Source organism: Lagopus leucura, unplaced genomic scaffold (assembly GCF_019238085.1).
Source record: "Lagopus leucura isolate 7727_CA_CO unplaced genomic scaffold, USGS_WTPT01 Super-Scaffold_806, whole genome shotgun sequence".
Taxonomy (NCBI): Eukaryota; Metazoa; Chordata; class Aves; order Galliformes; family Phasianidae; genus Lagopus; species Lagopus leucura.
Window position 1 is genome coordinate 8,146,336 of NW_024962260.1, and position 25,458 is coordinate 8,171,793.

Below are 25,458 nucleotides of genomic sequence, written 5' to 3' on the forward strand. Positions count from 1 at the left end.
CCCCCCCCCCCCCCCCCTTCCCCGCCGCGCCCCGCGGCCATGGACCCGTAGCGGCGTCCGAGCGGCGGCTCCGGGGCTGAGCGGCGGGGCGCGAACTTCGGCGGCGAGACGAGAGCAAACGCAAAGGCTGCGATCAGACCCAGAAAGCGAGGACGCGCGGAGGAGCCGAGGAGCGGCGGGGCCGCGGGCAGCCCGGGCCGGGAGCGCTGAGCCCTGCGGCGGCCCCGGGCGGCTCCGCGCTCCCTGCAGCGCCCGGCGGGGCCATGCGGTGAGTGCGGCGGGGCGGCTCGGCCTCTCACTGCCGTGCCTCGATGCTTTTCTGGGTGCGGAGGGGGGGATTTGTCCGTCTCCGCGCGGTGCTGAGGTGCGGCGCGGCTCCGTCCCACAGCCGCGGGTCCCCGGGCGGGGCTGTGCGCTGCGCTGCGGGACTCCTCCCGAGGTCGCCGCTCTCCCCCCGCTCCGCGCGTTCCCCCGGGTCGGCCGCGGCCCTCCGAGCGCCCCGCGCCCATGGGAGCGGCCCCGAGGCTCTGCCCGGCCCGGCTGGAGCGGCTGCGAGTCGCGGAGCTTAGCCCGACGGGCAGCCGGAGCCTCCCGGGCGCGAAGAGCCGCCGTTGGGAAAAGGGCTGCGCGGGTTTTGCCCGTTCTCGGCTCGAGGAGTCGCTCCGCAGAGCGCCGGGCGGGGAGGAGAGGCGGCATCCCGCTGCGAGGTGGAGCGGCCGAGCGCCGCGTCCCGGGGGCTGAGCGCCGAAGTGCGGCTCCCGGGACGACGTGGGGATGGGGCTCAGGGACGGGCGAGGGCACGGGGCCGTGTGAATGGCAGTGGCTGCCGCGGCGCTGCAGAACGGAGCGTCTTCCCGGCCGGGAAATGTTGGTGAAGTTGTGCATCCGTCTCTCGAGGCTGCGTGCTGCCCGGGCTGCTGATGCTGGCCCGGCTTTCGGTGACACTCCGGGACCTGAGGGCCTTTTAACCTCGTTTTGTAACGAAGATAATTTCCCGTTATGTAAGGCGCTGCTCCAAGCGGGTGCTCTGGTCCCGTTCCCCCACATCGTGCAGCCGGCAGCTCTCCTGGCGATCCGTTCCTGGAAGAGACCGTGCAGGGCTGCAGTGGAGCTGTGGGCGCTGCCTGCTCGCTCATCACGAGCTCTGCCTGCGGAGGTCCCTGAGCAGGACCCGCCTCAGGCGGTTATGGTGGTGTCTAAGGAGGATTTTCCCTGCATGCAGACTTACCAGGACGAGCTGCTCGGTGCACATGCACAGCATTAACTTCCACAAGTGGGGACTTGGAATTGCTCTCTGCAGGAATGCCGTCCCTTAGCGACGCAGTGCTGCCTGCCCCACGGCACGGCGCTTCCTGCGGGACCGCTGCTGGCACAACACAGCGGCATTCGGGTTTGCTGGAGCAGCGGCTCATTTGCCTCTTTCCCTCCGTGAGGAAGGTGCATTACACCGAGGGAAGCCCTAAGCCTCGTGCGCCGGAGGGCCGCTCCGTTCTGCCCAGCAGCCGCCTGCCGACAAGCAGAACAGATCCCCGTGTTGTTCTATGGGACACGCGGCCATTGGCCGGCCGAGGACGGCAGTGCGCAGAGCAGCCCTGGGACCCGTAGGTTAAGAGAGGGATGGCTGTGTCGTGAGTCCCGCTGACAAACGACAGGCACGGAGCGGCTGTTGGGATTTATTTTGCTCTGATTTTGCACAAACTTCCCATAGAGGTCCAAACGCAGGTTTCTGCTGTTGTTGCTCTTCCAACTCAGAGCTGTTAGGATATTCAACAGCGCGTGTGTTGGCGGAAGCGCTGTGCGAAGGGCTGCGTTCAGCGAGCTGCTCTCTGCTGCGTGATGCTTCTGGAGAGTGCAGATGTAGATGTCGTTTTCTGCCTTATGCTTTTCATACATTCTTTTTCTGGCTCCCAGCATCCTTGTGTGGAGTGACCCGTAATCGCTGGTGGTTGTGGTGTCCGGATGGATTTGTATATGAAGCACTAAAGCACTCTTTTTAAAGCAATTAGAGGAGATTCAGTCAAGGAAAATTATTTGTGTCATCAGAATAGGAAATGCAGGCTGGTTAATTGTAATGACTTGGTGAATTTACAAGATCTGAAGCTGGGCAGGTACAAGGGATGCCTTAATAGCATGTTTGGGCAGAGGCTGGCTTTCTGCATCGGAAATGGGGACACTGGGGTTTCTTGCGGTCTTTTTTCCTCCTGAATAAAGATGGAGATTCAGAACCAGGTAAAGAAACACATGGTTTTACCAGAAATTATTTCCTAGGCCGATCAATTACTAGGAGATGTAATGAGAAATGCACTCCTCGGGGAGAGCAGGGAGGAATTGCCATTACATAATATCCCTTGGGAGAGCTGCTGCGTCGCGTAATGAGGCCGCTGATGAAGCATTTGGGAAAATGCCTATGGATAAGAATTTGTTCTTCAGATTTCCATAAACAAAACATATTACTGAAAAATAGGCTTGTGAAGGGTAGCACTGCTAGGTAGGAGGTGGTGCTTTGCCTCTGTGTGCACTTCTTTTGTTCTGATAATTGCTGTGTAAGAGATTAAGTAATGGTGCAATTAAAACTTCCGTGGAATAGGAGATGCAAGTCAGTAGTTTCCTTACCTATGTAGTGCCAGGGGTAAAGGGCTGTGTTCTGTTGTAGGCTTCGTTACATTGCTTGTGTTCATCTTGAAGATCCTAAGGAAAAGAAAATCTCTGGCCATGGTGGTGTGAGCAGCGATCTGTGGGCAAAACAGCAGCAGTGTGAGGTGCGATGCTGTGGGCTCTATAAGCTGCAGGGCTGCATGGTGCGCTGGGCCCTCGCTGCTGGGCTGACTTCCAGCAGTGGAGGTGCTTGGCAAAGAGTGCTGCAGCAGATCCTTGCACTTCCAGTAGCAGTTGCCTTCTAGAAGAAAATAATTTCCATGCACTTGCCCTTCCCACTGGAGCACTTGTGTGCTCGGAATACGGAATGGTACTTCCAGGAGCTGACTGGGAGCTGGCTGCCCCGCATGGCTGGAGGTGTGTGAAAGCAGCGGTGGGAGAAGGCGAGAAATCTTTACACCTCTGTCACAGCTGGGGAATGGCCGAATGGAGCTGCTGATTTAAAATCCGTGCATCCGATGGTGTGTCCTGCTCCTCTCCCCAGGGCCACTGATGGCCCAGCATGGGGACCTGCAGCGTGGAGCTGGCGGTGGAAGCTGCAGGCGCAGGCAGCTCTGCATCTCCAGCTGTTTTGGGGAGTTAAGGGTGCAGTGACTGTTGCGAAGCCCAGGCCCCTATTTCAGCACTTCATTGATAATATTTTGTAGTATGCTGTGTGCCACCGTGTGGCTGCTGAGCCGCAGTGCAGTTATTGAGGTACGGCTCGGTTTCTCCGTACAGACGAGGGTTTGGTGTTTGTTGTTGATTTGGTTTGGTGTCAGCTCAGTGCCTGCTCTGTGCTGGTTGACTGGGCTGTGGGATGCTATTGGAGGCTTCCAGTTTGCCTCAGGGTTGGCTTTCCAGTGCAAAATGGTGCTGGGTTGGAGCACGCGAAGGTTGCATAAGGAAACTGCTGACATTTCTGCATCCACGGCAGAATGTCAGAAAAGCTGGAAGCACCTCACTCATACTGGTGGAAGGGCTCGACTGCAAGCAGGGCACTGGGGCAGCGGCTTCCCAGCAGCTTGTGAGCGAGAGGAACAGGGACCTGCCGTTGTTGGCTCTTGTAGACTTCGACCAGAATGGTGCTGCTGATGTGGGCGTGGGGAAACAGGTTCCTCAAGGCATCTGCTTGGCTCAGAGCTGCTTGGAAGGGCCGGAGATAAACAAAAGGTGTCACTTGAATCCTGTAAAAATAAGCCGTGCTTTGTGGTGGGTGGGAAGCAAGGTGTTAGGGTTTTCATCAGGCACCGTGTCTGTGGTGGCTGTTTATGTTGTTACCAAAGATATTTCTAGCTTGCTTATAAAATGAGAATTTAACAAAACATTTTGAATTTGGAAGGTGCTCAGCCTAGCTTGTGTTCTTGCAGAAGAATGTTACGGTTACGTTGCCCCGGAGGTAATCACAGGACTCTTAATCTCTAGTTAAAGCAGGCGGGTGAGTTGTTGCTGTCGTGGCTCTGGGGGGAAGACGTCTGTACACAGATGGATGCCGTAACTGCAGTCGCTGCTGTACCACAGGAAAATCGGGGACGTAATGGCATTAAATCGTTTTTTTTTTTCTTTCCGTGGAATAATCAAGAGTAAAAAATGTGCACGCTATTAAAATCCGTGCTCCAAAGCTGCGGGGTGTAAGCCACAGCATAGCCTGCCTTCAAAATGGTTGGAAATCCTTCATAAATATCTCTTTAGCACATACCTTGTATCTCCCCGGATGATTGGCTCTCTAGCAAAGCCTTCCGTAGAGGGTGTACTGTAATCCTTTTATGTTACTTCTTCAGTGCAGATTACGCAGCAAGAAATAATTAGGAGATTAATTTTCACCTGTCACTGCCAATAATAGATAACCTTGATACAGTGACAGGGCTAGGAATTCAGGGAATGGAAAAGCATTTAACCCTGTAGGGACTGCTGCAGGGAGCAGGCAGAAAATGGTTGCCAGGACGTGACCTCCCTGCTGGCCGCACGCACCGCCTCGCTGCTCCGCCAGGACGCCCCGCAGCCCCGGCTGGTAATTCACACACAGTTCTGTTGCTTTCCATGATTTCAATTCCCAATCTGAGTGGTATTCCTGGGCTGCTCGGGGAAGGAGCAGGCTAATGAAGATGGCTTCATTAGGCAGCGTGCAATTTCGCCTCTCTGCAACAAATGCAGCTGAAAAAACATCCCAGAAGTAACTGTGCTTCTGGTCGTTGGAGAAAGCATGACAGAGGTGTTTCTGCTCCCTTTCAACATTAATTATGGGCTGGCATAAGGTGTGCCTAAAATGCAGCCTGTGCTCCAGGACAGGGCAGGTAAATGGAAAGGGAGAATGCCGCCCTTCCCCCTTCGCTGTATTTCTTGTTGTTTTTTTTTCTTTTGTGCCGAAGTTTAAATCTACAATCTGTTGAAAACATAATGGGAAACCAGCCTACAGAAAATGCCATTATTCATATCATCCTGAGCTCATTTATTTTATCTGCAGTAGTAATGATAAGACAGGCTGCTTGGCAATGCTGATAAGCTGAGAAATATCTTAGAGCTATTTGTAAAAGTTAAAGCAGATCTTGGTACTGAGAGATAGGGAAACTGATGAGCCTTTGGGCAATCTGCAAAGCTGAAAGCTAATAAAGATTTTAATAGGAAGGCCTCATTAGGATTAGGGAGAAGATCTATTATCTGGGATTTACACAACACAAACGGTGGGGCAACTTTAATTTTTGCTTTTTTATCCATTAAATGCTGTTGCTGAACGTGAAGCCTGTGAACTCAGTTGGGATCTCTTTGTGTGTGCAGGCAGCCATCGCCAGCTGTTGGCTGAGCGAAGGGAAGGGCCGATGGTGCAGGAGTGTGTTCAGCGTGCACAGTGAGCTGCTGTGTGCAGGGCCGGCTTGTTCCTTGTCTTCAGGGAGCTGGGAGGGAGCTGCTGGCTGCAGTGTGCCTCTGAGAACGGTGTTTCTAATCTTCTGGCCTTGGAGAGAATCTTCAGAAAGAAATGAACCCGTTGGCGTGGTGCTGATCCTCTTGGCAGTGCGCCTGAGGCAGCAGCCTGGATGAACGCCTTGTCTGTCCCCATCTTTAGTGAGGGTCAGTTAGGGTTGCCTTGTGGAATAAGGAGCTGTATTGCAGGAGGGAGGATGGAGCAGCCCCAGGCCACTGGTGCCCTGAGGAACCACCTGGGTGGGTTGGGATCCCTGACTTTGTGCCAGGACTGATGTAGCGTTCTCACTGCTGAGATGGACAGAATGCTCACTTTGTGCGGACCCTTTGTGTACGAGCACCTGCTGTGCAGATTCGGCTTTGTTCTGCGTGCTCAGCCCAGGATGTAAGGTGCATGAAAGCCACTGAATGAGCATTCATTGGTGTGGAGTTTGTAGGCATGTTTAATATTCTTTCTCAGGGGCCATCAGAACTTTTTCTTGCCGTTGAACTGGATTGTAAGGCAGGAGGAGAAGCCATGCTGGAACATTCTTTGGTTTGCTTCTGAGGTACAAGCTGAGCTGTAACCTGGTTCTGCCATCCCACAGTTCAGACCACAGTTCCTAGGGGCAGCCAATGCAATCCAGTAGGACCTGTAGTGAAGATGAAGGGGTTTGTTAGGTGACATGGACTCTGGTTGCGAGGTGCTGCTCTGTGAGTGCAGCAGTTGGAAGCTGGCTGGGGACAGTTGGGTTTCTTTGTGGAGCACCCACGGGTGCAGGAGTCTTGGTGCTCCCCCATTTTCCTGGCACAGATCAGCGTCTCACACAGCCCTAGTTGTAACTGCGCTGCTTCCATAGGAGGGCAATGTTTGGAAGGTTTGCTCTTCTGTTTTTAGTTTTCTTTAATATGGTGTAGCAGCTGAAAGCCAAAAAGGAGTGTGACATCACAAGACACAGGGAAGCGTATTCCAGCCTGTAGGTTTGGATCCTTTGGTTTCTGCTGTTGGTTTCAACCGCTGGTTCCGTGGGGCATGCAGTGAGCACTGTTAATAACAGGTTCAGATGCAGAAACTGCATCTTTCATGCACACTGCAAGGTGGCTCAGCACAGCTGCAGCTTGGATCCCCTGCCCAGTGCTGTAGCAACTGGGCAGGGTTGGAGGCAGCTCCCAGTACCTCCTGCTGAGGACCAAATGCAGTTCCCATGTTGGCTTGGTGTCAGCTCATTGCCCCTTGCTCATAACAAATCGCATTTTATGTCAGTGAACCAGCATGGCCTTCTATAGAACTTGCGCTGTTTGCACGTAGCGTACTGCTCCAGCAAGGCTGCCATTTGAGAAGTTCCTAATATTTATGTTTGATATGAATGAAACTTTTTGTTTTGTCTGTAGACTTCAACGGAACTGGAGCTGACTCGTATCAGGAGTGCCTTGATAACAAGCAAGGTATGAGATCAAGTCTCTCCAACACGGGCACTTGGGACTGACTTGGCTTGATTCTTGCAGCTGAATTGGTTGCTGTCTCTGTCTCTCTCGCTCACTCTGTCTACCCGTATTTTTTTTTTATTATTATTTTTTCTTTTGCTGTCTCCGAGCCAATTCACTGTTAACAGTTCCACATCAGCTAACCTGTGAACTCAGGGTCTCATTCTACATTTGTGGTAAGGCTTCTCATTTCTAGCACGCCAAATCCTCTGTTGTTCGGGGAGGAGCTGAGCAGGTTGTCCAAAAGAACCAGCAGCATGTGCACTTGCTTGCAGTTGTCTTTGTCCTTAATTGCACAGCCAAGCAGAAGAATATTAAAGCTGAGCTAAGGGAAGGCACGTGCTAGGCTGGGTTAGCGTAGTGCCATCCTCCTGTGGTGGGGCTGTGCTCTCGTACCCATTCAGACTTGCCCAGCCTGCTGTCTTCTGTGGAAGAGTTGATAAGAGCTGGAAAAGTCTGCTGTGATTTGTGAGGGAGAGGTGATGGTGGGGGAGGAATCTGTTGTCCTTTCACTTTAAGCTTGGAAAGAAGAGTCACATCAGTAGAAATGGGAATGGTGGAGGTATCTCAGGAACAGAACCCAGCAGCAAGGTTTTTGATTCTGTGTTTGGGAAAAGTGTTGGTGCGTTTTGTTCTCCTCAGATTTCCTCTCTGAGAACTCAGTTGGAAGTGCTGTTCCGCCACCATATCCATGTAGTGTTGGACCTTCTGTTAACTGGGGAAGGCAAGCACCATTCGCTCCAACATTTCAATCATTAAAGGCTACAAGGAGCAAGAAGGAAGACTTAACCTAACCAGGATATAGGCGTCAGTTGCATGCCAGTTCTTGCGCTGCTATTGATCCAGATCCGTGTCAGTAGATAAAATAATTGTTTGCTGAAATTCTGATCCTTGTTACATAATTTTCTAAGGTAATGCCAAGGAACACAAGAAACTCTCAATCTTGTTGCTTTGTCGGGTTTGATTTTCCACCAGTGTCCTCACTATCAGTATCCATCAGTCAGTGTTACGTGTGCTTGGAGTCAAAGCTGCTATGAAATGCACTGCCCTGCTGCTGCTGGGTTTGGGTGGGCTGTGTGGGAAATGGCTGGGGTTGTTGGGGGGGTTCAGATGTGTTGTCTCTTTGGTGACCTTTGCACTCATGTTTTCCCACTGTTTTCTCTCCCAGTTGTGGTAAATACCTAACCATTGCTGAGCTTTTGTTTCAGAAGTCACAGCTGGAATACTGATATGGAAGAACTGTAATCAATAATGGCTTCTTGATTAGATTAAGTTTAAAAGTGATCCAGAGCAATGTAAGTCAGGATGCTCCATAGGAAGATAGATGGCTTGTTCTCGAGGGGAGTCCTTTTTTTCCAGTCAAGGCTTTCTGCTTGGCTGGGACTTCTGTTCCATTTGGTGTTTTGGAGAAAGTGACTGAGTTTCAGTTTTTAAAAAATCTGGTCTATTGATCGTTTGAACCCAGTTGCAGCCCCTTTGATGTGCTTGTTGTTACCCTGGCTTATCTGACAGCTGGCATTAAGTGGCGTTACATCTATTTCTATGACTGTACCAAAGATTTTGCTTGTTTTTTTTTTTTTTTTTATTTTTTGTTATTTTCTTTGACATTGCTGCTCATTTCAGTATGAATTGGCCCTGATTTGAGTAATTTACCATGTCCGTGCCACATCATCAGGTTTAAAGCAGAAGCCTGTAAGAAGGCAGGGGTTTTAAAGATAAAAGTGTGAGCTGACTTGTAGTCAGCCTCTTGCTGTCTGACACACGGTAGTTCTGTGAGCATGCAGCAGGTCTGAATCTGCCATTGGCAACAGTTTGCAGAGTATAAAATACACAGCAAACAGTGGGCCCGTAATTCTGGTTGCTTCCTGTTGAATTCACAACAAAACAGCGCCCATGGTTGAAAGTAGCAGTGGCTCTTTAAAAATACTAAATCATCAAGCCCTGTGAAATGCAATTGCCATGGCTTCATTTTTATAACAGCGTGCTTGTCTCCTAAAAATTATGCTGTAATGAGGTTTGGTTTATATATTTGCCCTTTTCCTCATTAAAGTGCTCTCCCTCAGAAGAAGCGCTTTGTGTCGTGAAATACTGCGCGGTTAAGATGAAGGCAGGTTTATAAGGATTTAATGTACTTGGGAGCCAAGGTTTTGCAGCTTTATGGTGAGGGTGTCTGAACAAAGGGCTTTATGGTAAGGCTGCGCTGTATTTTAGGCAGGCTCAGGAGGCGTTTGGTGTGAGCACCCCATGTCAGCAAGGAGGAGTTGGCAGGGGCACGGGGTGATCTCAGCTGATACAAAGCCTTTGTTTGTAGCTGAATTACTGTGTCTGTTGACTCAAAAAAGACCCAGCATTGAGTTACCTGGTGAGACAGACTCAGAGACTCAATGGGGTATGGCAGCGTGCCTGGGACGGCCGGAGGCTCACAACTGGGCAGCACTGAGGCAGAGCTGTGAACGCTGGTACGTGGCTGTGGTGGTTGGTGAGGTGTGGGGTGTCCGTGGGATCAGGTTTGGGTTTGCAGTAAGTGGCCATAGGCTGGACTTTCCATCTCACCACCAGTCCCCTGGGCCCCGCAGTCCCAGCGTGTGTCATCTCCTATTAGTCCTGATGCAACCAATGACCTTGTTTGTGTGAAAGCATTAATTAAGCACAACATTAGTGTCTAATTTGACTACTTGGAATTCAGGCAGGCTGTAATCAATCACCTGAGCTCTCTTGATTGTTAATATGCCTGAATAAGATAAAGAGAAGGGATAAAATGCATGCTTGGGCTGAAACGAAGAGCTTGGAAAGCTGCTTGTGGGCCTGCCTTACTGCCGTACCCCCAGAGCTGTGGTTGGAAATGGGTTTGGTGCTGGAAGGCAACTGCTGAAATTGCAGTGTGGTAAATGAGACCACCAGGAGCACCAGGTGCAGGGGCACCTCGTAGGAGAAGCTTTGTGGAGGAAGTCCTAATCTCTTCCAATTGTTGGATCCCTTTTGAGCCCCAGCAAGATTTTGGATGGCAGGGCTGAGGCATGGGCAGGTAAATGGAAATGGCAGACTGGCGTGGCTGGATCCTCTGTGTTCAAAACAGTTCTGTCACTGAAGATGCTATTTCCATTAAATGTTTTGAGTTCTAATGTTGATTTCATTGAAGTTACCTTCGAAAACAAATTTCCGAATTTCCTCAGAACCTTTACTTTTAATGTTTGTTTTGGAGCTACTTTAGGAGGCAGAAAAATGAAACTTCTGTTTCAGACAGTTTTTATGTTTTGCAATTGGCTTTTCTTACTGTATGAATAGTTTTTAAAATATTATTTATTATTTGTATTCCAGTCATGCCTATGTTCCCCAGTTCTGGGCTAAGACTCCTTTTGCTGACCGCAGTGCAGGCCAGGGGGGATCAGTTTCTGCCTGAAAACAGCTTCAGTTCAGCGTTTCTGACAGGGGCTGCATTGATTGCCAGTGCCTATTGAAAAAAAAATAAGAAAGAAAAAAACCTTCTCATTTTACAATATGTTGGCTGCCTTTTTGTTTAAAGAATTATAAATACATCAGCAGATTTTCCACAAAAACACATATGCTTTCTTCCTGATGAGCGTGATGACGCGCTGAGAATCCTTGCAAGAGGCCTTGAATCTCCTTCAAGTAGAGGATAACGCTGAGGTTGAAATTGAAATTTTAAATGACTCTCTTCATTAAAAAAGGTACTGGTGGGGCCTTGTTAGCAGAACTGCCATTTTCCAACTAAATTTTTTTTTTTTCTTTGCCAGCATGGGAACAAAGAAAGAAAGGAGGAGGCAGAATAAAAGCCTCTGTGAGCATACGTACAGAGGCTGCAGCTCTCTAAACTGGTAATGGTCTCTGGAAAGAGTCCAGGCTGTTGTAAATATGAACTTTTGTCAATATTCCCCAAGCTTCTTTGGACTCTAGGGTGGGCTTTATTAGCTGAAGGTCACACCATTGTGCTGCCTCCCTCTCCTGAGACCTCTGATACCTTCCTGAAAGGACAGCCCATTATCCCCGGGCTTAGCAGCCAGCTTTCTCCTCGGTGGCACTGAGGCTGATAAGCTTAAGAAGCATATTTCATCCCCCCACCGCTGCTTTCAGGAGACAAACAGTGTTTATCGTTCCTGATTAATTCCAGTTGAACAAAAAAATAAAATAGGAGGCATGTGTGTGTGCACGCGTGCGCGCAGGCACGCCGGGCTGGCGGCTCTTCGGCTGCCGCGCCTGATGTGGCTCTGGCCGCGCTCGCGTCGCTGCTGCCTCTTTGTTTTTTCGAGGTGCTGTGTCCAAAGATTGATTGGGTAACGTGAGAGGATCCTGGGCTGCCATCGGCTTGAAGAGAATGGGCTGGAAGGGGGGGATGGGTAGCAGCAGCCCGAGCGTGGAGGTTGGAGTTGATTTGTGACAATTAGGCATTAAGGGCTGCGAGAGCAGGACCACCCGCTGGGAACGGGGCTTTCCATCACTTGGGCAAGATGAATGGCCCAGGCAGAGGGAAGGGCAGGGGTTCTGTGCTCTGCTACCTGCAAGGAATCATAAGCACACACCATATCTGGCTTCTGTATCTCACAGCTCCGTTCGTCACAGCTAAATCCTGTGGCTGGGAATTGCACGCGAGAAGACTGGAGGAGAGGAACACTAGTTGCTTCTGCTCTTTTGCATTCTCCATTTCTCAGTTTAGGTCTGGCTCGAAATTTGTCCAGCAGTGTCTTGCTGATTTTCTGGTTAGTGATATTTCAGTAGAAATGTCTTCTGTGCATGGTTCAGAGGTTCTTGGAGTCACTTTATTCCTTGTACTGAGAGCTGGAGTATCGAAGGAATAACAATGAATAATGCATGCAATGAGTGGCATATAATCCCTCTCAACGCTGCTAAAGATCTGAAAAATGCCCCAGCAGCCTGTCCCTGGGCTGCAGCCTCGTCCTGTGTGCTGCCACAACCTTGCTGTGCAAGGCACCTGCCAGCCTGTACACGAGGTTTTCCAACAGCGAAATGGGAATATTGGCACTGCACGTATCCCTGGTTGTCGGGTGAACATGTCATTTATGAGCCCTGTAGGTCTTTTATGAAACTCTCTGCATTTGCTTTACTCTTTCTGTACTTGCTGAGGTTGAGGAGTAGGAGGAGACCGGACATAGCTGAGAGGAGCGTGTTGGTTTTGTGACCAGAGGAACTTTTATGAGCCAGGAGTGCAGTGAGCATCAGCACAGGGCTTGTTCCATGCGTGTTGCATTCCCTCTTTGTGTTGCTTGCCCCCGTGGGCCGTGTTTAAACCACACTCCTGGTACTCAGGTTGCAACTAATTTAATTTCCTTCACTAGAATGGGCAGCGATGGAACGGTATTAAAAATAATTTCACAAAACTATGTTTAGTTCTTGCCAGTGAGGACTATGTTTTGAAGATGGGTTTTGCTCATACGGCTCCAGTGCTGGTGTAAACTGTAAAAGGCTGTAAAATAATAGGCCTATTGGTCATCTTCAGGAAAAAAAGAATTTCCATAGGGCCTTTTTAACCAGAATAGATCAGAAGCTTCAGCTGACCAAGCACAATCAGAATTTCCATTGCAAAATGCACACAGTAACATGAAATGCGAACGCTGGGTCTCTGTTGTTTCTTTAGAGGTGAATTGCAGGAACCTGTGTGAATGGGCAGTGCCTGTTTTGTTTGGTGCACTGGGTTTCGCTTGTCTTTCTCACAGAAAACGGGATACAGTCAAGTTTTGTATGACTGCCTCATTAAATGTACTGCAGGCTCCTTTTTAAGGGTCAAGTAGATTTGAGGGTGAAAATGGCTTAGAAATCACAGTGAAAGTTTCTGACACAGTGGCTGTGGCTGTTTATCCAGCTTGGTTAACATGGTAGAAAGGTTTTTATTAGTCCAGTGGTGCTCCATAGGCTGCAGCAGTATTCTTACTCACTTGGACCCCAGGTTAGGTGATAAGTGAAACGTTAATATGTGCTTGGCAGAGCATTCTCTTAATTTCCCTTCAAGTGGAGGGGGCAGCAGTGATCTCATCAGACAAGGTGCCTTTGGGCTACTGCCCACCATTAGGTATGTCCTACAAGAGATTTATTTACTCAGTGTGGAAGGATTATTTCCCTTTCATTCTCTGAGTCTGGCCCGCAGTCGCTGCGAGCAAAAGAGCTTTCCACCTCCTGTATTGCAGGAAGCATTTTAGCTCTTGTTGAAATACGACGCTCCCTTCCTTTATTAGAATTAAGAACCACTTTCTCTCATGGCAAAGTGATAATAAAGACTGAAATTGGATCTGCAACTTAATGAAAAGAATGATTTTTTTTTTTTTAAAGAGAAATCATGCATGGTAATACGCCCATTGTTCTCATGCTACGTTCTTTGTATTGCTTAACTCCCTGTGAACAAAGAACCCATAACTGGAATTGTAAAAATAATCCAGGCATTTAAGTCAAAACTCCGAAGGCCCTTGGGAATCTCATGCAAAGGTGTGCCTTTGAAATAGTGGTGTGCGATTGTCTGAGCATGTTTGAACATTCTGGCCCTGAGGAAATCTGTAGGTCAGGATTCTGCACTCAGAGCTGTGTGTGTAGTGCTGGCCATAAAGCAGAGCCCACTTTCAGTCTAAGACAGCAGGAGGAGGTTTTCTAGCTGGTTGTGCTTGTGTATTCTAGTTAGGAGAATTGCTCTTGGTTCCCTGTCTTTGTAACTTAACCAGGAAATCTGGAAACAGTCACTTGCTTGAAATTGAGCAGCGAGTGCCTCCTCGAGAGCTCTTGTTAGTGGTCTGGAACTGAAATTGGTTGGGAAAGTGGTTTTAACCTGAAGTTCAGCCCCATTTAAATGAAACCGTTTCGACAAGAGGATGGAAAATTCTATTCCCTGTTGCCATTCAGATTTCTGAGCCCAGCTAGTTTGAAGCACAAGAAATGTTCTCTGAGCAGTACGGAGGTTGCATTAAAAGCTGCAGCAATGTGTGCTTCACCAGTTGCAAAACCAGGTGTTGAAGTCAAGTTACTAGGAGAAGAAGGTACTTAACTGAACAGTGAGGTAATGAGTTCAGTGCTGGGGTGCAGATTCAGCTAAATCTGCTGGAGCATAGAAGTTAACTCTGTTTGAGCAGGAGACTGTGCCAGGTGACCTCTCGAAGTCCCTTTTACTTAAATGGCTTCCTTGGTTGTCTATGCCTCATGCCTTCCAGAGGATTGGAGCAAACCACCAAATTGCCTGATCGTTTTAAATGTAATGCCTTCTTCCTCTGTCGTGTCCCAGCCCAGAGAGAAGACAGGACAGGCCACAGAGATGTAGCGAATTCCCCTCTGTGCTGTCTTCCAAATTCATGGTGCACTGGCTAGTGACATCATCTGTTGTTTAAGAACTGCTTTTGGCAACTAGTATTGTGAAACCTGGAGTGAGCTCTGTATGTGTTGAGGGAGAGAAGAAAAAGGCATTGTAATCCCAAAAAAATGTGATCCAGGGCATGCACGGGCTGCAAGGAAAATTGGAACACGTGGGTTACCTAATTACAGCTCTCCATCAAGAGAAAAAGATTAGGAAAATTTATTGCAGAGGAGCCTTTCAGCAATATTCAGTAATATCCCACAGACTGTTGTCAATCCAAAGACCACAAATCTCAGTAAACTGTTTTGTAGTGAACTTGTTTGTAACTAATACCAGGAGAGCTGAGATCAAAAAGTGGGCTGCATGCCCCTAGTTACTATCGGTAGTTGGAAGGGGAATTTGGAGAGCTACGTCCTCTGTACAACACAAACATTTACTGAGGCTTCTCTGTTGCTCAGGGAATTGCAGAAATGTTGCAGTGGCTGGAAGGTTGGCTTTAACTTTTCTGTGTGTAGCTGTAATGGAATGTGCAAAAACTTACAAATTCCTGGAAGGTGTCTGGAGAGACCCAACTGTGGTGTCAGCGGGAATGTGCGTTGAAAGCTGCTCGAGAGAGAGGAGTTTTTCAGAATAATTGGCAAAAAGTAACAGTAACAGCTCAGTGTGGACAATTAGAAAATGTTAAAAGTAAATGGTTAATTTTCCCCTACTTTTTCTTGCGCAAACACAGCTTACAGACACTTTAAAAAAAGGCATGGTTGTTCCTCACTGTGGCTGAGTCTTGAGGGCTTCCCTTAATGAGCTGTCTCTTCTGTCCAGTATGGAAAGAAAAACAAAAGAGTTAGAGACCTTCCTTTGTCCCCATGTGATTTTAATCTGATTCATTCATTCTTAATCATCTCGAAGGATTATAAAAACAAAACCTGTTAAATCTTAGTTCTTACTTCTTTTCTTTCTCTCCCAAACATCATTTGTTCTTTTATGGTGTTGCATTTCTTTACCCATGAATCAGCTGCCTTTCTATTATTTTTCTGCATAACAAAAGTTGGGCAGGAAGGGAGGGGGAGAAGGAGCACAGCTTTCTTTGATTCGCTTGACACACAAGTGTTCCTTGGCCTTTCATACCGAGGAGTGGATTCAGCTCTTGAACAAATTGGACCTACTTGTTTGCTGGCCTAGGCCATCTTGTTATCCAGCCAGCTGTGTTTTGATCTTGGAGGGCTGTTTGAAGATTAAATTGAGACATCTTTTGTTAGTATTAAGTGCAGTAATTAAATCAGCTCAGTGTTATTTAAGTGTGGAAAACGTTGCTTCGCTGGCCCATGGGTGCCTGAAGTTGCCATTAGACAGCTGTGTTGCTTCCAGTACTAACGATGGAGAGGTAGGAGAAAAGAGCCAAGAGCTCTCTAAATAATTCCCAGCCCTTTGCGGGTGACGCCAAACCCCCCCACGCTGCGAAGAGCGAGGTTTGTGAGGAGGAGCGACGGACTGCGGGCAAGGAGGGGCAGCCAGGGCCTGTCCTGAGAGGCGGCAAGATGGCGCCAAGATGGCGGCCCGCAGTGCGCTGCGGCCTTCTGCTGCTGCTCTGCGAGCCCGCGAGCACAAAGGAGCTTGAGCTAGCAGGATAGAGGCAATAAATGAGCAAAGTTGGCCTTTCCCCCTCTTCTGCCGTAGGGGGGGAATCTGCCAGTCAAGTCGAGCATGGCAAGCGTGTTTGTTCCCACAGGGGCCGTTGTCATGCAGTGTGCTGGTGAGGGCTGGCCTGGCTGTGGAGCGCTGGCAATGCAGAGATGTGCACTGTGGCTTCGGCCGGGCCGGTGTCAGCCAGAGCTCTGCTGGGGCTCGCGGTGAGAGCAGGCTGCACCGAGCAGCACACAGCTGGCGGGGGAGCAGCGGCTGGAGGTGTGATCAGCACCGGAGCCGTGCAGAGGCGCGGGAGGAGAAGGCGAGATCCTCGGTGGGAGAAGCAGTTCTTCAGAGGTCGAGTGTGTTTTAATGCTGGGTTAAGCTGAGAAGCAGTGTTGGTTCATTGCTACTGGCAGCGCTGATCACTTGAGCGTTTCCTTGCTCTTTCATAGTTTGCCCTCGAGAAATCCCATCATAGCTCCTGCATGCAGCTGAATGCAGCGTGCTGTGCTCACAGCCGTGGGCAGCCCTTCGTGCTCCAAGGAGCGGCAGCAGGTTGCCCGTGGCACATTTCGGCCAGAGCTGTGCCTGTGCTGCCCCGTGCTATCTGCTCAGCCTGTGCTCCCAGCTCCATCCCCGGCAATCACCCAGCAACATCTATTTGCATTGCTTTGTGCACTCCTGTGTTTTATAAGGGGGGTTGTGTTTACACTTCGCCAGTGTTTTTTAGCTGTGGCAAGGGCAGGAGTATGGCAGATGGGTGGGGATGGGAGAATCGAGAACATGATGAATCTGTTTTTCTTACCTTGTTTAAAATTGCCTGTTAAAATTCAGCAGCCGCACCTCCGATCAGCCTAATGGTGTCTGCCATGTTGCGAATACACAGTCATTAGTTGGTCCAATTCATGCATGCTGAGGTAGGAGGGTGATGTGAATGCAAAGGAGATGGAGAGAATAGGAGCTGGGGGGCGGAGGAAGGAGGGGGAGAAGCTTGGTAATACAGTGACAATGAAACATACGGTAGTCACACTGGAAAACTTTCTCCTTCATTAGCAGGGATCTGTTGAGTTTCTGCTCACATTAGGGTAATTAACACAAGTACAGATTGTTGAACATCTGTGCAGTTTAACTATATGGCCGGTTCCCAGGCTTTAAACAGGGCTGTGAGGAGCCAAATGCAAAGCAGTTTGAAAAGCCCACACACTATTCATTTTACTGAAATTAGCATTTCTGGATGAAAGCTGATGTTGCACGTCGGCTATAAATTTTCTCTGGCCCGCTGCCAGAGTGGCTAATGATCTGAGGTTAGTGTTTGTTAATAATTTTTTAAAATTTGTTACTTTTAATATTCTAGTGGGGAAGTTTCTGTTTTGCTGTGCTTTTTTCTTGAAGACAAGACAAAGCACATGGCTGTGTTGTATCTCATGTGCTTCTGGTCCTTTTTTCCAGTGAAAACTCAGGAAGCAGTCGCTGGTTGTGCCCACACCGGGGATGGTTGGCCTTGTGGAACCACCAAGGCTTTTCTGTATTTTTGACCGGACCACGGTTGTAATTTCTGAGCCCTGTAAATGCCCAGGAGGCTCCACTGGCGGTGCTGTGCAGATGAGCTGTGTGAATATGAGAGGGGTTTTGTCTGACCTGCGGCAGCTGCTCGCTGTTACCGGGACGTGGAAGTGCGGTGGGATTCATAGGAAGCTGTGTGCTGCAGGGTCCGTGTGCTGTGCCTGTGCCCGCTGGGTGCTCCCAGCCCCTGCCCACATGGCCCTTCAGGCTGTGCCCCAAGTCCACAGTGAGTTTTTGCATCCCTTCCTCCTGCATGGAGAAGGACAGGCCCGTTTTGTCTTTAGCGGACAGTGTGTGAAGTGTTCTTGATGTGTTTCCTGGCGCTGGTGATTTGTGGTTATGGTTGTGGTTTCTCTGTGTTTCACTTCACACCTTGAAGTGTTCCCTGGGAAGTTCAGACCTGTGACTCTAACATGTGACCATTCACTGTTTTCTTGATCTGATTCCCCTTTTGACTTTTTTTCTGACCATCTTTTGGCGCCCTGCAGTGTCCCTGGTTGGGTGTCTGCTTTGGTATCCCGGCTGTGCCCATAGTCACACCTTTAAACAATATGTGAGCAAAGTGCTTTTTTGTTTGCTTTTTTTTTTTTTTTTTTAGAAAGTTAAGTGAAACAAATTAGCACCATACTAAAAACCTTCCCTGGAAGTGACTGCAATTGAACCAAAGTGTGAAAGGCATGCCAGGAGGATGGAAGAGGGCCATCCGGGGGGTTTTGTGACAGCTCTGCCTGGTGCACCAAGGGGCAGTGTGAGGAATTGTTCAGATGACAGTGCTAGCATGCTGAGAACAGTTGGGTTTACTTCTGTGGACGTGCTGACAGTCAGTACTGCTTAAGTATTGGCAGAATTGTGCCACTTGAAGGTGATGAGGATGTTCCCCAAGGCTAACGTCGATGCTCCCTGGATTTGTACCCTATTTTATTTGTTTGGGATTTTATTTGTTTCCCCTCTAGGGAAACCCAGCTCTATCCAACAAAGACAGTCATGCTCAGGGAGGGGAAAAAAAAAAAAAAAAGCATTCCTATTAAAACAGAAAAGCCTGGATTGTTCTCACTGGCTACTAGGCAGAAACCAAAGTCTCCTATTTGGGTACTTGAGACTGACCATGAAAATAAAGGGCTCCTGTATCTACAGATACGTTGCCAAAAGGAAACAAATTTTTCCTTATTGATACCCCCCTCTGCAGCAGCTTCTTTCCTGACGCTGGAAATGATCCAGTGCAACTTACTCCCTAGGAATATTTCCCACAGACTAGTGTTGGAATGCTTATTTGGTTGCTGAAGAGCTGAGCACATCCTGCGAGGAGATGCGAGCGCTGTGCGGGCTGCCGGGACTGCGGCTGCTGGAGGAGAGCTGCTGGCCATCGCTCCTAAGGCTGCATCTGAGGCTGCGAATACTCATTTCTCTTGCAGTCAAACTAATAGCAAAACTGTTTCTAGTGGCTTCTTCCAGCACACCAGCAGTGTATCCCTCACCGGCTGGAAGGCTACAGAGCGTGCACTGAGAAACTGCGATTTGAGCACAGCATTTTGAAGCACTCCCACAGTTTCCTTTGAGGTTTCCTTTCATTCCTCACAAGACTGACTTCTGCTGAGCAGCAGCTCTTCTTGTTCTCCAAAGGAATGACTCTGAGCGGCTAACTTTATTTATATAAGTGCTAAAGAAAGCTCAGAGAGCTTCAGGCTGTTCCTCCAGGTGGGCTTTTTATCCACCTCACAGACCGTCTGCAGCCCCAAAATTACGCGTCTCGCCATTGCAAGTGTGTGGTTGGAACTACACCCATGGACAGGGATGGGAGCGCTGAAGCAGGTTTGAAATGATGATAAAGCACCTTCAATCCCCAAAGGCATTTGGTTGGTGAAATGTACGTTGACAAGAAGGAAAGGCTGCAGCAGGGATTGCTGCGCACATAGTTGGCCACGGGAGCGCCCGGCAGCCCATCTGCATTCTGCCAGGGAGCTGCCACCGAGCAGTTTGTGCGCTAGCCTGCTCCAGCCTTGAATTATGCATGACCAATTTATCATGCCCCCAGCTGAAAAACTAATTGTGTCCCTGGGATATATTTACTAGGAATTGTAGTTTGCTGTGCTGGGGTCCCCTGAGTGTCCGGCAGAGAAAATGGCTGGGAAGTGGGATGTGTTTGGAGCAGGGCTCCTGGCTGTAACTGAGCCAAAGCGCCAGGGATAGATTTTTCTCTTCGATTGCTTTTCTGAGGGTTTCCCCCCTCCCTCCTATTTTTCTTAACGCTGCATTACACTTAATCGGGCTGCAGGAGCCCTTCCAATAGTCTTCAGTATTACAAATGTGCCTCAAAAAAAGGCAATGTATTCAGGAAATGCCAGCCTGGCTGGGAGGAAGGGGGTTGGTTTTTTGTGTGTGGTTTTTCCTTTCTTTTCCCCTTCCTTTTTTTTTTTTTTTTTTAATAAGCACAGTGTGGCTTCGTGTAATGTCTCCAATTACCATGAAAGTCCCCTCCCTCTCCAGGTCTAGAGTGATGAGATTCTTTAATTACTGTCATTTGAATGAGAGGCTGGAGAGGAGAGGATTTCTTTCCCTCATACAGAGCCCATGGGGTGGGCTTAAGCTTGCAAATGTTATTACCACCAGGTCTGGCAAAGGAGCTTGGGATGCCCCCAAACAGAATTTTTCATAGGGAAAATGTCAGCTGTCAAATCTGCATCTGGCTGCGAACCGTCCATAACATGGAGCAGAGCCATAAAGATCATGGGTGGGAGTGAGGCTGGGAAGGGAAGGAGGCAATTCCCTGACAAATGGATCGCCGCGTTCAGCCTGTCCTCCCCCACTTGTCACGGGAGGAGGATGTCAAGGAGTTAATCACAGTGAAGGAGTCAACAGTGGCACGACAGAGCCCTCAAATTTTCGGCTTCCATGCTGGTCCCCTCCCTGTCCGACCGCACGCAGCTCCCGCAGCGCCTCCCAGTGCCGTGCCAGCTTCTGTCCTCATCCCTTCGCTGCCAGCAGAGAGGGGAGGTCAGTCTGGAGGGAGCAGGCAGCCATGAGGGGTCACGGCTCTCTGGAGCCTTCCTGCTGCCGTGGAGACACGGGCTGCACTCTTGCTGCCTTAATGGGATTCAGCACGTGTCCTCTTGGGGGGAGCTGCGGGGAGTTAATTGGGCTGGAAGAAAGATGCTGGCAGAGGTCAATTCAAGATGTATGAAGTAGTTTGTGGAAACTATTTGCAGCAAGTGCACGCATGGGAAGTTGAAAGAAGGGAAGGTGGCTTTATTTGGCATTGTTTCTGAATGTCACAGAGCTGGATCTGCTCATAAACATTCAGAAGTTCTCTGCAGCTTCCTTCTTTATAGTTCCCCAAATTTGTATTCAATGTGTTTCCCAAAAAGATCTGGTGAAAAGATTTTGTTCAGGTAAATACATGTCTTGCAGGAGAAGTGGAGCAGCTCTGCTGTGTGATGAAGCTGTGCTCCTTTGTGCTGAAATACGTAACACAGCCAACATGAAAGTAGATTTGAAGCCTGTGAAATCATACTGGAGTCGAGCTATAAGCAGTTCTTCCCCTGCATGCAGCTGGCAGAGTGAGGCAGGGCTGCAGAGTTCAGGCTGGTACAGCAAACAGGGACAGCCTGTGTGGGGTGTCCTCAGGTTTGTCGTGAGAAGGCCTAGCGCTGAGTTACCTGTGTGAAAGCATCGTTCCTGCCTTTCTGTTCTGTAGAGATGACATGGCCTTGGGTAGGTGCAGCAGCAAGGAGCAGGAGTGTAACAAAGCTTCTGCATAATAAGCATTGATTATTTTCATCACCTCTGAAAAGCACTGAAAGAAGGAGGGAGACAACCCCAGACTTTGTGGGAAGCCTCCCACAGTGCCACAGCGCTGGGAAAATGTCACGCTGGGCACCGGCTGCGGTCCTGTTCTCTGCAAACAAGCGGCCTGGTGATCTGGGGAGGAGCTCTGGTGTAAAGAGCCCTGGTGAATGGGGATGTCTGGAGCTGCGTTGTGTTTGTGAGGCCCCACCATGTAGGGCTGCTTTGCTCCCATCCAGCAGTTGTATCCCACCTCCCAAGGACAGAGGTGTGGCCATGGAGCATGCAGTTCTGAGGGGCTGTGTGGAGATTCTGAGGCTGGGCTGCAGCGTGCTGTAATGTGCTTTTTCTGGAGGGTGGTGTATGAAATCATGGTGCTTTAGAGCAGTGGGGAGAACAAAAGGCAGAATGGGGCATGGTGGTGGTGGAGAATGCTCTCGTGCAGCAGCAGCAGTAGTACCTAAGGAGAGGCTGGGATGGGAGACAGAGCGTGGATCACAGCATCTTTTGTGACAGTGGTTTTAGCTGCAGTGACTCCGTGTCTGAATACTTCTGCCCTTTCATTATTCAGAATGAGGCACGTTAGTGAGTCCAGGTAACACTCCTTACACTGGTGGTTCCTATTAGTTTGTTAATGATCTTCCTGGGTTTTAAGAGTTCTCAGATGAGTTGAGTTCAGGGCAGCCGTCGTTGGCGGGGTGTCCTGATTTCTGCTGTGGGTATCTCCTATGTTCTGTGCTCTTACAGTCCCTGCTAACCCGGTGTAAGGAAAGGAGAGATGTGACACTGGGGTTGTTGCCGTAAGGGAGCCGCTCATCCCTCAGCCTGCCTCCTCTGCTGTTTCCTCAGAAGCTTGTCTGTCTGGCGATTGACAGCCTCTGAAAGGCTCCATGGTTTTTCTTCCTCCTTATTATTCAAGCCCTTTTGCCTTTGCTGCTTTCTTTTCAGTCCGCTGCTGCGCTGTGCAGGTTGCCTGAGCTGTTTGGTTTTCTGCTCCTTGCTTTGCTGCAAGGCCAAGGTGGGACGGGAAGGGGTCAGGCGTGGAGGTACTGACAAGCAAGCCCCAGCAGCAGCCAGAAGATGAAAATAAGGGAGTGGAACTGGAGTGGAACAGAAGCCATCACCTGCTTTGTGAGGGTCTGTGTTACACAGGCTGGCTTCCCCTTGCTCTCTTGGCTTTTTCTTCCCCAAAAATCCCATCCTCCGTTCTTCCTTCTGCTCTTTCCATTGCAACTGGGATACAATTCAGTGTCAATATTCATGTACTTAAAGTTATAGAAATAGTTAAAGAAAGGCAAGTTCTCATCAGCAAAGAGAGAGGGGGTCTGGATGCCTTCGTAAATAGGGTATTTTTTTTAATCTGTGCTTGAGGGTTCAGGGGAATCATGCTAACATTGGCTACAACTTCAGCCCGACTCTTGCTACTGCCGTTTCAGATCAGAGTGAGTGCAGTGAGCTGAAAGACCCCCCGGCTCGGGGATTGTTTTAGGGGGCTGAGCCCCATGTCCCCACCACTCTTTGTCCAAGTGCAAAGGCATTCCTTCTTGTCAGGAACATGGGGAAAAGGGAACGGCCCATCCTCTCTGATGGGAAGACCATCACTGGGGCCTTGTGCCCGTGCCTGGAGCTGTGAAGGAATCCGGAGGGGGTGCAGCAGAACAGCCCTCGCTGCTGTAAGAAATCCCAAAAATGTCCGTCAGAAATGCTGTGAGTATTGCGAGGCTGCTGGAAGCGTTCCAGCACCGGAGTCTTTGTCTCCATCCATCACAGGCACTGCAATCTTTGTGCCCCCAGCTTCAAACAAGGGCTTCACGCTGTCCTTGCAATCTGCCTTTATGCAGCGGAGTGTGGAGGCTTCTAATTACGAGGCCGAGCGGCGCGGCGGGTGGGGAGGCGTGCTGAGCCCCACAGCCGCGTACCTGATTATCCGTTGCTGAGGTCGTTAGAAGGGTTACTCCTGAGTTTAAGCCTGCTCCGCAAGACCCCTAATTATATGCTGCTCTGCAAGTTGCATTAAAAAGAAATTGTTGAAAAGACAAAGGACAGAATAACATTTCCTCCCTCGTCTTCCCCTGTCTCCCCCCGCGCCACGCACAGACACGCACTCCCCCACCTCTCCCCGCTGGGCCTGGAGCTACTTTTCACGCTTGAGTTGGTGCGAGCTCTGATAAAGCCATTGAAAGATGCAGCGGGGAGACAGAGCGCTCCCAGGGACGGGGGGAAGCAGAAGAGGAAGCCGAAGTGAAATGACCCCCTCCCAGGTAGATACAGCCAGGCGCTGCTTGCTGAAGGAGCTGTCCCACCGAGCAGAATTAGAGAAGAGATTAACCATCCTTTATTGTTTTGTTTCACTTCCTAGGGAGCGATGTAATGTAGTTTCTTCCATCGTGGAAAACCCGCTTCAGCTGGAGCTCCAGGAAGCCTGAATCGCTGTAGATAACGCATTCAAAGTGCAGTATCCCTTGCACATGCTGCCAGTTCTCATTTTAATCTCCCCAGACATCAAAAAAATTAAAATATAAAATTCTAAGCAATGCAGTTGAGTGACGCGAGAGCTGCGCTCGCTGCAGTGCCGTCTCCAAATCTGGGACATGCACACATGTGTCCATCCCTGTCAGAGATAACAGCCCTGTGTGTGCTCTCCAGGAGCTCGGGAAGTGTACCTCTCACAGAGATAGGGAATTGAATGGGTTCTTCATTACCACATGTCTGGACTACTAATGAAACTAGACCTACATTGATAGCACTAAATATTTCCAGCGCTTCTCGGGGCGATGGTAACGTTTTCAATTTGCAGTGGAGGTTATTACCGGGGCGTCGGTGGTACCAAGGGTAACGTTCTGCAGGACTGTTATTCTGAGAGTGCTTTTTCTCTACGATTTGCATTACAGTGATACCTGAAAGCCCGAGCAGCGGACCGGGATTTCAGTGCGCAGGGCAATAGATTCTCTGCTGCAGAAGGGGTTTTTTGAGATGTGGCTATGGGGCTTTTTCATTGTTTTTGTAGCTGCAGAGAAATTTATGTTGAAACAGGAGTTTCAAAGCCAAAATATCAAAGTTTGAGTCACTTCTGTGCTGGGGAAGCTTGCACACTCGGCCGTTTTATACTCTCCTGGATTCTGAAAATGTTAAGCCTTGCTCAGCCTCTAGAACGTCTCAGTTGTAGCATGCCATTGTACGCTCCCTGCATCTTGGTCCCCTTCCAAGCCTTTTTGCGCTTGCCTTTACCAGGGTCCCACATTGGCTTTCCTGTTTTTGCTCTGCAGTATCTCCCTACTTAAATAGGAGGAGTGATCACAGCTTTCTGTATATGTGGTGTGTTGGTTTCTTCAACCCAAGTCCCCAGAGCCTGCACATTGAGTCATTTTTCTGCTGGCACCGGCTTGAGCAGAGGCATTACTCAGACAGCAGAGTCCTGAGGCCTCAGCACATGTTGCTGAACAGTCTCCAGAGCCACTGTCTTGCTCATTTTATCAGCTTGGAAAGAGAAGAACTTGAAATCCAGAAGTAGCAAAGATCAAAGCAGATCTCATTATGGCACTATCAAACCCCTGGACATGTACAAGCCCACAAAGCAGCCAGCACATTCAGCCAGAGCGTGCTTAGCAGAAGGTTTGGATGCTGTAATCCTTTCCATTAAGTCAGTATATGCAGAGCGTGAGCGGGTGCTTCCATTGCTTGTGGGTCAAACACCCCATCTGTGCTCCTGGGTAACCTTGATGAGTTACCCAGTTATAGCGAGATCTTCCAGCTGTAGCCTAGGTAGGCCTGAAATATCCATCACAGTGCAGAACCAGTGGAAAAAGAGTGTGCCCACAGTTGGCTGAAGCAGTGATAAAGCCATGCCCAGGAGGCGGGCAGCAGGGTGCTGCAGGCTGATGACCTCACATGCAGAAGGATGTGCTGCCATGCATCGTGGCGCTGATTCCACCCTGGACTGCTTCATCTCAGTGCAAATTAACTTAATGCTATGCAATGGCTGCTGCAGATGTATGGTAGGATGTGTTCGTGGCAGTGGTCCACATCTGCTTCAGTTCACAGCATGGCGGAGTTTGCTGCAGCTGCCTGGTCCATGCACAGGGCAGGGTGCAGAGCAGGAGGCAGTGCTGCTGCTTGTCTCAGTGTAAGTGGAGCCTCTTTGCTGCCACTTCCTGAGAAAGTTTGGA

The 25,458-nt window shown here is 49.5% G+C and overlaps 1 protein-coding gene across 15 annotated transcripts in view; it reads left to right on the forward strand.

Moving 5' to 3' along the window:
- Positions 1–25,458, forward strand: part of FBRSL1 (fibrosin like 1) — a 416,097-nt gene that overhangs the window by 324,895 nt on the left and 65,744 nt on the right. For 11 of the 15 annotated variants that reach the window (XM_042865414.1, XM_042865419.1, XM_042865413.1 and 8 more), the window contains one exon: positions 6,925–6,978. The exons of the other annotated variants lie outside the window; for them this stretch is intronic. In XM_042865414.1, coding sequence (XP_042721348.1) covers positions 6,925–6,978 — 54 coding nt within the window. The remainder of the gene's footprint in view (positions 1–6,924; positions 6,979–25,458) is intronic. 15 annotated transcript variants of the gene reach the window in all.